At 37.1% G+C, this 13,491-nt stretch overlaps 1 protein-coding gene across 1 annotated transcript in view; it reads right to left on the bottom strand.

Annotated features, from left to right (window-relative positions):
• LOC127627487 (collagen alpha-1(XXVII) chain A-like) overlaps nucleotides 1–13,491 on the bottom strand; it is a 91,699-nt gene that overhangs the window by 20,040 nt on the left and 58,168 nt on the right. The window contains exons 21-31 of the mRNA XM_052103884.1: nucleotides 13,362–13,415; nucleotides 13,235–13,279; nucleotides 11,580–11,633; nucleotides 11,431–11,475; nucleotides 11,291–11,344; nucleotides 8,440–8,493; nucleotides 7,718–7,771; nucleotides 7,376–7,429; nucleotides 3,163–3,216; nucleotides 3,018–3,062; nucleotides 2,880–2,924 (exon numbers count right to left, since the gene is read on the bottom strand). Of these exons, the coding sequence (XP_051959844.1) occupies nucleotides 2,880–2,924; nucleotides 3,018–3,062; nucleotides 3,163–3,216; nucleotides 7,376–7,429; nucleotides 7,718–7,771; nucleotides 8,440–8,493; nucleotides 11,291–11,344; nucleotides 11,431–11,475; nucleotides 11,580–11,633; nucleotides 13,235–13,279; nucleotides 13,362–13,415 (558 nt within the window). The remainder of the gene's footprint in view (nucleotides 1–2,879; nucleotides 2,925–3,017; nucleotides 3,063–3,162; nucleotides 3,217–7,375; nucleotides 7,430–7,717; nucleotides 7,772–8,439; nucleotides 8,494–11,290; nucleotides 11,345–11,430; nucleotides 11,476–11,579; nucleotides 11,634–13,234; nucleotides 13,280–13,361; nucleotides 13,416–13,491) is intronic.

Here is a 13,491-nt window from a genome sequence, read left to right as displayed (position 1 = left end):
CTACATCCGCTGTCATTCTAGTTAGTGTTGTTTGTATGTTTTAATAATCTGAAGCAAATTGAGCTGCATTTTATTTGACAACATACAACCCTAACCCTAAACCTAACCTAACCCTACCCTACCTAACCCTAAACCTAACCTAACCCTACCCTGCCTAACCCTAAACCTAACCTAACCTTACCCTGCCTAACCCTAAACCTATACAACCCTAACCCTAACTAACCCTAACCCTAACCTAACCCTACCCTAACCCTACCTAACACTAACCTAAGCTACCTAACCTACCTAACCCTAAACCTAACCCTACCTAAGCCTAAAGCTATACAACCCTAACCTAACCCTAACCCTAACCCTAACCCTACCTAACCCTAAACCTAACCTAACCCTAACCTACCTAACCCTAACGCTACCTAACCCTAACCCTACCTAACCCTAAACCTAACCCTACCTAAGGGTTAACCCTACCTAACCCTGCCTAACCCTAACCTAACCCTACCTAACCCTAACCCTACCTAACCATTCCTAACCCTAACCTAACCCTACCTAACCCTAAACCTAACCCTACCTAACCCTAACCTAACCCTATCTAACCCTAACCTAACCCTAACTTAACGCTAACCCTACCTAACCCTATCTAACCCTACTCCTACCTAACCCAAACCTAACCTAACCCAAACCCTACCTAACCCTACCTTACACTAACCCTAACTGTACCTAACCCTAACCCTAACCTAACCATACCTAACCCTAACCCTACCTAACCCTAACCCTAGCTAACCCTAGCTAACCCTAACCTAACCCTACCTAACCCTACCCCTAACCCTACCTAACCCTAACCTAAACCTAACCCTACTTAACCTTAACCCTACCTAACCCTAACCTTACCTAACCCTAACTAAACCTACCCCTAACCCTACCTAACCCTAACCTAACGCTAACCCTACCTAACCCTAACCTAACCCTAACTAACCCTAACTAACCCTAACCCTAACCTAACAATATACGATTTACATAACACAGCGGCAAGAAAAAGTATGTGAACCCTTTGAAATTTGCTGGTTTTCTGCTGGTGATCTCATCTTCATCAAAGTCACAAGTAGAGACAAACACAATGTGCTTAAGCTAACAACACACACAATTAAAATCTTTCATGTCTTTATTGAACACATCCCATTAAACACTCACAGTGCTGTGGAAAATGTAAGTGAACCCTTGGATTTAATAACAGGTCGATCCTCCTTTTGGCAGCAATAAACTCAACCAAATGTTTCCTGTAGCTGTGGATTAGACCTGCGGAGAATTCTGGACCATTCTTCCTTACAGAACTGCTTCAGCTCAGACATATTCTTATGATATCTGGTGTGAACGTCTCTCTTGAGGTCATTCCACAGCATCTCTATTGGGTTAAGGTCTGGGCTCTGACTGGGACACTCCACAAGGTGGATTTTCTTTATTTAAGCCATTCTGTAGTTAATTTACTTCGATGTTTAGGGTCATTGTCCTGCTGCATCACTCAACTTCTGCTGAGCTTCAGCTGGCACACAGCCACCCTGACATTACCTGTAGCACAGTGGTTCCCAACCCTGTTCCTGGAGGCCCCCAACACAACACACTTTTGATATATCCCTAATCAAACACACCTGATTCAACTCATCAGCTCATTAGTAGAGACTCAAAGACCTGGATTTGATGTGTCAGATAAGGGAGATAAAAAAATGTGCAGTGTTGTGGGGCCTCCAGGAACATGGTTGGGAATCACTGCTGTAGGATATCTTGATAAACTTGGGAATTCATTTTCCCCCTCCATAATGACAATCGGTCCAGGCCCTGGAGCAGCAAAGTACCCCTAAATAATGATGCTCCCTCCACCGTACTTCACCGTTGGGATGATGTTTTCATGTTGGTATGCTGTACTCTTTTTATGCAATACATAGTGCTGCGTTTTCTTCCCAAACTATTCAACCTTAGTTTCATCAGTCCACAAAAAGTTTTACCAGTAGAATTTTGTAGTGTCAAGGTGGTCTTTGGAAAATTCAGCCATGCAGCAATGTTTTTGGTGGAAAGCAACGGCTTCCTTCGTGGTGTCCTGCCATGGACACCATACCTGTCTAATGTTTTCCGTATAGTAGACTCATGATCAGAGATGTTAACCAGTTCCAATTATTCCTTCAAGTCTTTATCTGTCACTTTAGGGTTCTTTTTTACCTCATTGAGCATTCTGCATGCGGTGTGCCCTATGAGTCATCTTGGCTGGACAGCCACTTCTAGGGAGAGTAGCTATAGTACTAAATCGCCTCCATTTATAGACAATTTGTCTAACTGTGGACAGATGAATATCTCAGCTCTTCGAGATAACTTTGTAACCCTTTCCAACTTTATGAAAAGCAACAATTTCTTGATCGCAGGTCTTCTGATTTCTCTTTTTTCCAAGGCATAGTCCACGTCAGCAGATGCTTCTTGTGAATAGCAAACTCAAAATGTTTGAGTGCTTTTTACAAGTCAAAGTGGCTCTAACCCACACCTACAATCTCGATTAATTAATCGGATGCCAGGTTTGCCAACTCCTGACTCTAATTAGCTTTTGTTGACGTCATTAGCCTAGGGGTTCACATACTTTTTCCAACCTACATGTTGAATGTTTCAATGATGTATTCAATATGTACAAGAACAATACAATAATTTGTTTGTTATCTCTTAAAATTGATTGTGTTTGTTCATTATTGTAACTTAGATGAAGATCAAACCAAATTTTAAGACACATTTATATATAAATGCAGGTAATTACAAAGGGTTCACATACATTTTCTTGCCACTATTACATAATTTCACGTATATATCCAGTGGAAAATGTCATAATAATTGTCGATAATGGGACGAACCGAAAATCCTTTTGGCCCCACCTCCCCAGATTCCCCAATCTTCCCCTGCAGAGAGATTGGAGAAACATAGCGACAGTTAACATGGAAACGCAATCAGAAAGAAAATGTCAAGAGCACTTTTTAGTGAGGAGTCTTTACCCCATTTCCTGGGAAACCAATTTTTCCAGGAGGACCATCAGGACCCTATGAGATCAGATGAGATGAGATTAGTTAGTTACCATATAAATGTGAAGAACATTAACCCGTGTTCACTGTGTGACCTCTGGTGGATTTAGGTCTTTACCTTCTTGCCTTCAGTTCCAGGTTCACCTGTTACACCATCTAGACCTCTCGGACCCTGAAACACAAGCACAAATACATACAAAATGATGTAAACAAAAGCCATGAGCACTGCTAGGATGTTTCATACACTGATATCCTTGGCTATTTTAGGAAAAGAATATTGCATACTGCAAAGAATACACTGAATACGGCAGATTACTTCTCAAAAACAGAACGTAAAGCAGCACGCAATACACATCAACAAGCTTTTGCTTTATTCTGAACATACACAAATTCTGCAATATATACTGAAACACTAGAGGGAGCTGTGCTGTCAGATTCAGATATGTGGGATATTGTGAGTATAATTCACCCCAAAATGAAAATTTTGTCATCATTTACTCACCTTCATATTTTTACAACTCTCATGTTGGTGACTGAGGCTGTCATTCTACCATATATCTTTTGTGTTCAATGGAAAAAGAAAGTTCCTTTCAAAGTCTGTTCCAAATTTGGAATAATATGGTGAGCGAATGATGACAGAATTTGCATTGTGGCATTGATGTCCCTCGATGTCCACGAATTGACACTTTGTCAGATTTAGCTACATTTTGGGGACAATTTTGGCCACATATGTATCATGTACAAAGAAAAACTGTCCCATAAACACATTTACACTACACAATCCTAAACAATCAAATCCTCCTCAGTCTGGCTCGCCAACAAAATATGGTTTTAAACACAGACTCCATCAAGAGAGCAGACACAGATTATCTTTCACTGGAAGAATGCTGAGTGTGTGAGTGTGTGCTCATAATTACACTAACTTCTGGTGTGTGTGTGTGTGTGTGTGTGTGTGTGTGTGTGTGTGTGTGTGTGTGTGTGTGTGCACGTGTGTGTGTGTGTCCGGCCAAAAAACATTACACTGTTGAAACAAAATCATTGCATACTTTCTGCCAGCTGGCAAATGCACTACTTGTCTGTTTCTCTCTCACACACAGATGTACACATACTGCTGGGCCGACAAAAGCTCAGGTTAATCCATACAGTATGCCAGGCAACTTTAGATGGGTTAATGCTGCTGTGCTGTTACTATGGTGACCATCCTTATTTTCATTAAACATGCCTAAATAAATGGTTTCATTAGCTGTCAGCACCTACAGTATTAGTGCTGCAAATGACAGTATAAAGTTATTTCATTCTACCGGTCCCTTGTGTTGCTAATGAACCGAGTAAACCCAATATTACTTTGCATGGTTTGAATATATGGATAGACATCCAAGATACTTTAAAATGTCTAGCCAGATTAGAAAACTTTGCATCAATGACATTTTTTGTTATATAATGCTTTATTGGATGCACAAATACAAGCAATAACATACAGTAGGTCTTTGTAATGTGTTGATACCGTATTGAATTAAAAAAATTTAATAAAATTGCGCAAAGGAAATTAGAACATGAAATAGCATTTACAAAATATGTAGTGTAAAAAACACAAAAATAAACTGTTTCATTTTTGATTGGACAATCATTGATGATTTTGATGTAATATAAGACAACTTTGCCTGTATAACGAAGTATTTGTGAAAGACAGAAAAGTAAATTATCGCTGAACACGTCACCAGTGTTCTATACATTCTACACTGTTTCAGATAATCAACATTTCTGTAATGGAGGCGGCAAATGCAGGATACGAAAATGGGGCTAAATACTTCACGGAATCAATAATTCATAAAGACAATAGCATGTGATTTATGGACTCACTGAGGGTCTCTAACTGAGACCAGACAGTGGTATGGAAAAACACAACTCCCTGAGTTTCTTTCCATCATACCCCTGTGCTCTCTGTATCTATCCAGTAACTAATGTTGATTCGGTTGATTAAAGAAAAACATTTACTCTCCGTCTGTGTGTGAGTGAGTGTAAGAAAACAAACAACCTTTTTCAGTTCTGATTGAACCCAAAAATAAAAATAAATACAAACACCTACACAAAGTAACTAACTATGAGAGGTCCTGAATTTTAGCCAAAATAAAGACATGTTCCATACAGGACTCCTATTGTCCCGTAATTTAGTGGCACTCAAGGAAGACCTGTATTGAATCGTCCAGTATTGAAGTGCTCAAAATGCTCAAGTGTTCTGTGTTCATTTGGTGAACAGTTGGCAACCCATAACAAACTAACTAACTAACTAAAAGTTAACAAATGACAAAACCATTATAAGTAGTTAGCTATATACACTAGTTAACAAATGACAAAACTCCCTCACTCAATCACTGACTAAGTTTGCTAATGAATAAACTAACTACTATCTAACTTGTTTACCAGTTAGATAACTAACAAATAAAAAAATTTGCTAACTGACTGACTCTCTCACCATGAATAATGAACGAATTACTAACTAATGAATAAACTAAACTAACTTTTTTATTTGTTAGGCAAAATAATTAGCTAGCTAGCCTGCTAACAAATAAACTAACTCACTCACTCAGTCACTAAATGTCTAACTAACTAAAAGTTAAATAATGAATACACTAACTAATATCTAACTTGTTTACCAGTTTGACTATGTAATTAACCAGCTAGAGAGTTACATTTTTTTAACTAACTGACTCTCTAGCCAAACTAACTAAATTAACAACTAACTAATGAGTAAACTACCTACTGACTTGTATGTTCCTGAAGACCAAATAGTTAGCCATTTAATGAATAAACTAACTCACTCAATCACTGACTGTCTAACTAACTATATAACCAACTAAAAGCTAATGAATAAACTAACAGCTATCTGACATGATTACCAGTTACAATAAGAAGTTAGCTATCTAGAGAATAAACTAATTTGCCCACTGTCTATCCAACTAACTAACTAACTAACTAACTAACTAACTAACTAACTAACTAACTAACTAACTAACTAACTAACTAACTAAAAGTTAGTTAATGATTATGCATTTTTTAACTAACTGACTCTCTAGCCAAACTAACTAAATTAACAACTAACTAATGAATAAACTACCTACTGCTCGAATAAACTAACAGCTATCTGACTTGATTAAAAGTTACAATAAGAAGTTAGCTATCTAGAGAATAAACTAATTTGCCCACTGTCTACCAACCAACTAACTAACTAACTAACTAACTAACTAACTAACTAACTAACTAACTAACTAACTAACTAACTAACTAACTAAAAGTTAGTTAATGATTAAACTAGACTAATTAGTTATCCAGCTAGATAGCTAACAGATAAACAAATTGTCTCAGTGACTGACTCTATAAGCAACTAACTAAATTATTTAATAACTAATGAATAAACTACCTACTGACTTGTTTATCCATTAGACCAAATAGTTAGGTAGCTAGATAGCAAACGAATAAACTAACTCCCTTACACAGTCACTAATAAACAAACTATCTGCAATCTCACTTGTTTACAAGTTAGACTAAGTAGTAAGCTAGCTAGATAGTTAAAGAATAAACTAACTTGCTCACTATCTATACAACTAACCGATTAACTAACTGACTAACTGACTGACTGACTAACTAACTAAAAGATAGTAAATTAATAAACTAAATGCTATCTTGTTAACCAGTAAGTCTAAGCAGTTAGCTAGCTAGATAGCTGAAGAACGAACTAACTTGCTCACTGTCTATCCAACAAAGTAACTAAATAACTAACTAAAACATAACAAATGAATAAACTAAGTAGTTACCTAGTTAGATAGCTAAGGAATAACTAACTAGACTAACTAAACTCACTCACTCACTCATTATCTGTCTGTCTGTCTGTCGGCCTGTCTGTCTAACTAACTAACTAACTAACTAACTAACTAACTAACTAACTAACAAACAAAGTAACAAATTAACTAACTAACTAACTAACGAACTAACTAACTAACTAACTAACTAACAAACAAACAAACAAACAAACAAACAAACAAACTAACTAACTAACTAACTAACTAACTAACTAACTAACTAACTAACTAACTAACTAACTAACTAACTAACTAACTAACTAACTAACTAACTAACTAACTAACTAACTAACTAACTAACTAACTAACTAACACACACACGTAGAGGTGGTGCAGTGGTTAAGGATTGAGCCTGGTAATTAAAAGGCTGCTGGTTCAGTCCCTGTACTGTGAAGTGTAACGGAACTCTAAGATAAAATGATTTGCTACATGACAAATTACTTAAATACACACATGTTCTGTATGATGCCTTACCCGTCTTCCTTTAGGTCCTCTCAAGCCAATGGGTCCACGTGATCCCGCTGAGCCCTATAAAAGAGACACAGTTAAATACACACACTCTAAATCTCCTTAATCTCTCTCTCACTCTATCTCTCTCTCTCTGTCTTTCAACTCACACACACTTTTTGGGGCTGTTGGTTAATGTCAGACAGACTTACTGCTACTACCTGCATGTGTTTGTTTTCATATGTCTATCTGACCTATAACTGCAGATCGTTACACAGAGGTGTGTGAGAACTTACAGACAGTAGGCTGATCTAATGACAGCAGGTGATGGCACTTTACACCTAAAGTTATCCAAAGATGTAGACTCACCGGACTGCCTGCTGGTCCTGGTGGGCCGTTCTCTCCAGGGGTTCCAGGGTGACCCTGCAAGCAACAGAATATGGAAGAACACATTTATATACATACACATAAAATCACAGACATACATATTATGAAAAACAGAGTGATTATTTTCAATACACATTACATAAATATATACAGTCTATTTATATACATAATTAAATTACAAAATATTAAATTTTATTCACTATTACATAAAATATTTCAAATGATATCACTTGTATGAAGGCAGTACCATGGTTCAGTGATGGTTTCAGATGGTAATACCATTGTGCTTTGATATCTTTGATGGTACCGAATGATTACCATATTCATATAATATAGTATTGATATGGTACATCAAGGTACTTTTTTAAATAATACCAATCTATTACTATCAAGGTAGTGTTCAAAAAACAAGGTATTACCATAGATATATTATCATGGTATTATTGGAAGGGATGATATGTACAAGAGACTTTGTTTTCAACCCATATAGTATTCTAGAAACAAACTTTCTAGATGCCCCCTCCCCCCTAAAACACTTCCACACTTGAGTTCTTTTAACACCCTGGTCAGCTGATGACTGGAAGGAAGTGACCCATGTAACAGCGATGGACAGTTGAACTTCCTGTTTTAAACAACACTTATTATTCAATGGCAAGAGAATGAGGGAGGAAGTGTACGCTCAGTGTTTGTGTGTCATATCATACCGTAGATCCTTTCTCTCCTGGAGGCCCGGGCAAACCCATCTCTCCACGATCACCCTAATAAATCACATTAATCACATTTAAACATCACACACTTACGCATAGCTAGTAATCTTGGACAGTGGCAACATAAACTCTTCTTGAAGCGTTAGGTAATCAGATCTCATTTAGAAAGTTACAAGTAACATTACTTTGAATTTACTCTTTTTCAAGTTACTTTTTCCCTTATTCCCTTATAACTACCTTGTGCATTATCAATGAACAATTTTGGTACTGACACAAGGTGGAACTGGCCTATTAATAGGCTAGGCGGACACAATTGTTGGCAGATAACCTCATCATACCCAAATATAGCAGATATAGTAGATTTACTATATTGGACATTATTCACTAAGTTAAGCAATGCAAAAGTAACTAAAGTGTTACTGTCCATTTACATTTATGCATTTGGCAGACGCTTTTATCCAAAGCGACTTACAGTGCAGTTATTACAGCGACAATCCCCCCGGAGCAACCTGGAGTTAAATGCCTTGCTCAAGGGCCCAACAGTGGCATCTTGGTGGTGCTGGGGCTTGAACCCCCAACCTTCTGGTCAGTAACCCTGAGCCTCAACCACTGAGCCACCACTACCCCAATTAATCACTTTTACATGTAAAGTAAAAGTGATTAATTACTTGTCTTAGGCCAGAGACATACTTTAAGCAAGTACGTGTCCGCAGATGCAAGCGCTTGGCCGACAGATTGCTAACGTACAGTCTGGTTGAAGATGCTTAACATGCCTTCTTGTGTTACTGCGGCGGTAACAAACCTTAGTAATCAAGGGGGCGACGGAGTTACCTTTAAAAGTCTGTGCCATCAAACCTGATGTGTTATTATCCAGACAAGCTGCTATAAATGTACCAACTTTACCGTACATGCTCAGCAATATTCTCTTCAGACTGTTGCTCCACTATGCCATTAGTTGACTTGAAAAAGAAAACTCACCATGGAAAAGCGCAATTCACACTAATCTCGCTATAGCACCCCTAGTGGCAACATTGAGAATACAATGTTCATATACTTGCGCAAAGTACATTTTGGCCTTTAGGAGTAAAATAATATCTAGGAATGTCCCGATACCACTTTTTGAGAATGAGTATGAGCACTATACTTTGTTTATTTTTCATTTAATTAGAGCTTTTATTTTAACAGAGCTTTTATTTTGAAATGTTTTTGTGTGATAATGGTAGCTTTTCAGTCTGGAAAATCCAGTCACTACAGGACTCAAAGTGTTTACTAAACTGCAAAAGGCTACTATTTAATTAAATAAGTATGTACTCTGTATGTGCCTCATGCTACAACGTGTATTTGCTGTTCATTGTCATCTGCTACAAACGTGGCGATTTTTCCTTGTATGAGCCAAGGAGGACCTTTAAAAGGTACATGTAGCTAGCGTCATCACAACACTGTCATATTTGAAGTGTGCTGCACATGCAAAATATATGTTTATCCCAATAAATCACAGCTATTGATGTTAACTCTTTAAGCTCTGACTGTGTTTTTAAAAATTTCCTGTTTCAGTGGCATACCCAAAATTAAAGGCTTATAACTTGACACAAGGGTGAAGTGTTTGGTATCATTGTAAATAACACTTTTCACATTTTTTAATGACATAGATAGATTATAATTATGATAGATTCTGAGACTCTCAGCCTAAGAAACTGCTGAAAAATCACAAAAACAATTGAGCCAAAAATGTCTTTTTTATTTGACATTATATATCTCTGGGTGTAAATAACATGGCTCTGACAAACAATCAGTTTTGTTCCCAATCATGTCAACTGTATCTGAGAAAAAGTTTGTGTTGATATGACAAAGGAATCAAAAGTTATAGCATTGCAAAAATATTTATCATAGTGTCCAAAAATGTCTCCAAGTGTCCAAAAGTCTCTCCAAACAAATAAAACATAATAATGGTTTATAAAAACTTATTACACACGCAAACACAACAATGACTAAAGATATGCATAGCATGCAGACATGATTTTAGTAATGAGACTCATTCTGTGACATTTGAGTCATCATTGAGTCTGTATCATGTGTTTGGCGCCATCTCCTGGTGGCCATATGTAACATTGCGCTTCATGTGGATTATCTAATGATCCAGTCATCCGATTACCTTGTGTGGGCTCATTTGAAAGATAATCACCTCCTCTCAGTAATGTTGTGTGATATATTATGTTTTGTTTATTTTTCCTGAAGTTATAAGCGGAAACGCCGCATATATGCAACACTAACATAATTATCAAAGATGTATACTTAGCTAGATGTATTCTACTCTTTGAAAGCTTTCCAACAACATATGACACATGGCAATTAGATCAGTTTGATGTTTTTACTGATTGAAATAATATGTGCAATTGATTTATAAATTATCAAAACGGAGCACTTATTCAGTTTTTGTCATAATGCCTACATTCATTGGAAAGTACAGCTTCTAAGCTTTCAAACAATAACTATTTTGTGTTGGTCAAGACTGTAGTTATTATTATTTTGATGATTAGTGGGCCCATCTGAGCTTAAAGGATTAAGTAAACTCATTAGGACATAATGTGGTTTAAATCTGTGTGCTGAATGTTTATGTAATGACATTCGTATGTCAGATGGCATCAGTTTTTGGTATCACCGCATTTTTACAAGCACGAGTACAGGAGCGTGGAATCGGACTTGATTCTGATACCAGTACTGGTATTGGGACATCCCTAATAATAATGCAACATGTTTCTAATGCTCTCTGCACTGTATTCTGCACATCAGTGAAGTCATGCTTACAGAAGGACCTTAATATAAGGTAAACCTCTCTAGTGTGTCTCACCTTCTCTCCAGCTAGTCCAGCCTCCCCTGCAGGACCGATGAAGCCAACGAGACCCTAAAACACAATATTAACAGTGTGAGGGTGACAACTTGTGTTTTTATGTGTGTTCAAAGAGTATAATTCACTCATAATATACTCACCCTCTCACCCATGGACCCAGCCTGTCCTGTGACTCCCTGCTCACCCTTAAAATCATCAGAAATTATTTGAGTGTGTGTGTGTGTGTGTGTGTGTGTGTGTGTGTGTGTGTGTGTAATAGATTTGTATTTATATTGCTTAGCATTCTCACTTTGACTCCTTCAAGTCCAATAGCCCCAGGGAAGCCCTTACTACCCATTAGACCCTGTAAAGACAATAAAGACAAAATAAAAAAACAACTGATAAATTTAGAGGCAAGTGAAAATGACAGCCATTTGTAAATCTAGAATGCACACACACACACACACACACACACACACACACACACACACACACACACACACACACACACACACACACACACACACAAGATGAGCTTACACAATACACACACATGAGAATTCCATTTTTTGTCAAGATAAAGGTCCGAAAAAACAGGCTATATTTCCTTTAAGCAAAATATATTTTCATTCTGATTTTTGGGAGAAATATGATGCAGACATTTCATAATGAGATTTATTCACAGAATCGATTACTTTTGATAGTGCAAATTGTGCATGAGATGGTGACTCTAAATGAACCACGGTAAAAGAAACACGGTCGGACACACAAAGAGAACATACTGAAATTCTCCTCAAGACATATCCAATGACAGACCACAAAACAGAGAGAGAGAGAGAGAGAGAGAGAGAGATGAGGAAAACAGATACCTGTTTGAGGAACAAGAGGAAAGACTGATGGAAGACATCCAGAAATGTTCTGAGTTTGAGCCAGAGAGGCAGTGAGTTCAGTTAGGCAAGAAAATGTGAAACGAAAGAAGGAAAACGAGGAAAAACAGAGAGAGAGAGCGGGAACGGGACATGTTCTGTAATACAGAGACTGTTCGTGGGGAACCTATCTGCCTAATGAGACTGAAACCCCTTAATTAGCTTGCATTTGTTTCATTGACATTTACAATTATATTAAAGCTGTTCCAAAGTAAGATCCCCATTTCGCCACCTTGTGGTCCATTAGGGATTTTTCTCTCCACTCAAATAGAATATAAATGGTTAATACCATAATAACAACCCAATAACACAAAATTATTAAACTGTATTTTGCCTAGTATTGCATAGTATTTTGAACATAAATGAAGTTTGTTTTAGGATAATTTAGATATTTTGCAGTGTAACATTGTTGTTCTAACAACTTACCCCAAATTTCTCATTACCGTAATGTGTCCCAAAGTTTTACATTTGAGTTTTTAGGTAATTCCCATTTTTCTCAATGGCGATTCTAATTAGATTCTCATTACTGTAATAAAATAATTTCGTACAGTACAACAAATAATACCATGATGTATAAATCCTTTACATTTTTAACAACTTTTTGCACATTCTTTGCATTACAATAATGAAAACAATATTTATTTTTAGCATTACAGTAATCAGAATTGGGTGGTGGTGGCGGGGTTAATTGCCATGAAAATAACGTCACAATGCAAAAAAATCCTAATCTTCCTAAAAATAGACTTAGTATTTAATGCAAAATATATTTTGAACTTTTTCCTTTTGAGTATGTGGTGACATATGACCCAGACATGTTAATTACAGGTTTCGTGAGATTCAACCTTTAAAAAGTACATTTGCAATAGAGTCTAAAATTAACAAATAACATCAGTTTCACTAAACTGTGCGTTTACAAAAATCTCAACATTGCAAACAAAAACCCTACAGATGCACTGTCCCACATATTGGAATAAGAAAACGATCGCCAACACACAATCAACAAAATGCAAATTCTGCATATGTGAAAATCACAACTCACCTCGAGTCCGACTGGCCCTGGTGGCCCCACAGGACCCTCATCACCCTGAGAATGAAAATTAAGTTAACTCAATCTTCTGTTTGTTCAATGAAAGACATGGTACTCACATATAAACACACACACAAACCTCTCGTCCTGCAGCTCCACGTGGCCCTGGTAAACCCCTCACTCCAAGCTTACCCTGAGAAGAGAACATTTGTCACCAGATTCAACATGAGGTTACATTTACATGCATATGTAAACCTATATATAAACTA

The sequence above is a fragment of the Xyrauchen texanus genome, chromosome 34 (assembly GCF_025860055.1).
Source record: "Xyrauchen texanus isolate HMW12.3.18 chromosome 34, RBS_HiC_50CHRs, whole genome shotgun sequence".
NCBI classification, from domain to species: domain Eukaryota; kingdom Metazoa; phylum Chordata; class Actinopteri; order Cypriniformes; family Catostomidae; genus Xyrauchen; species Xyrauchen texanus.
The sequence above is the reverse complement of the archived record's forward strand: the minus strand, read 5'-3'. Positions and strand labels throughout refer to the sequence as shown.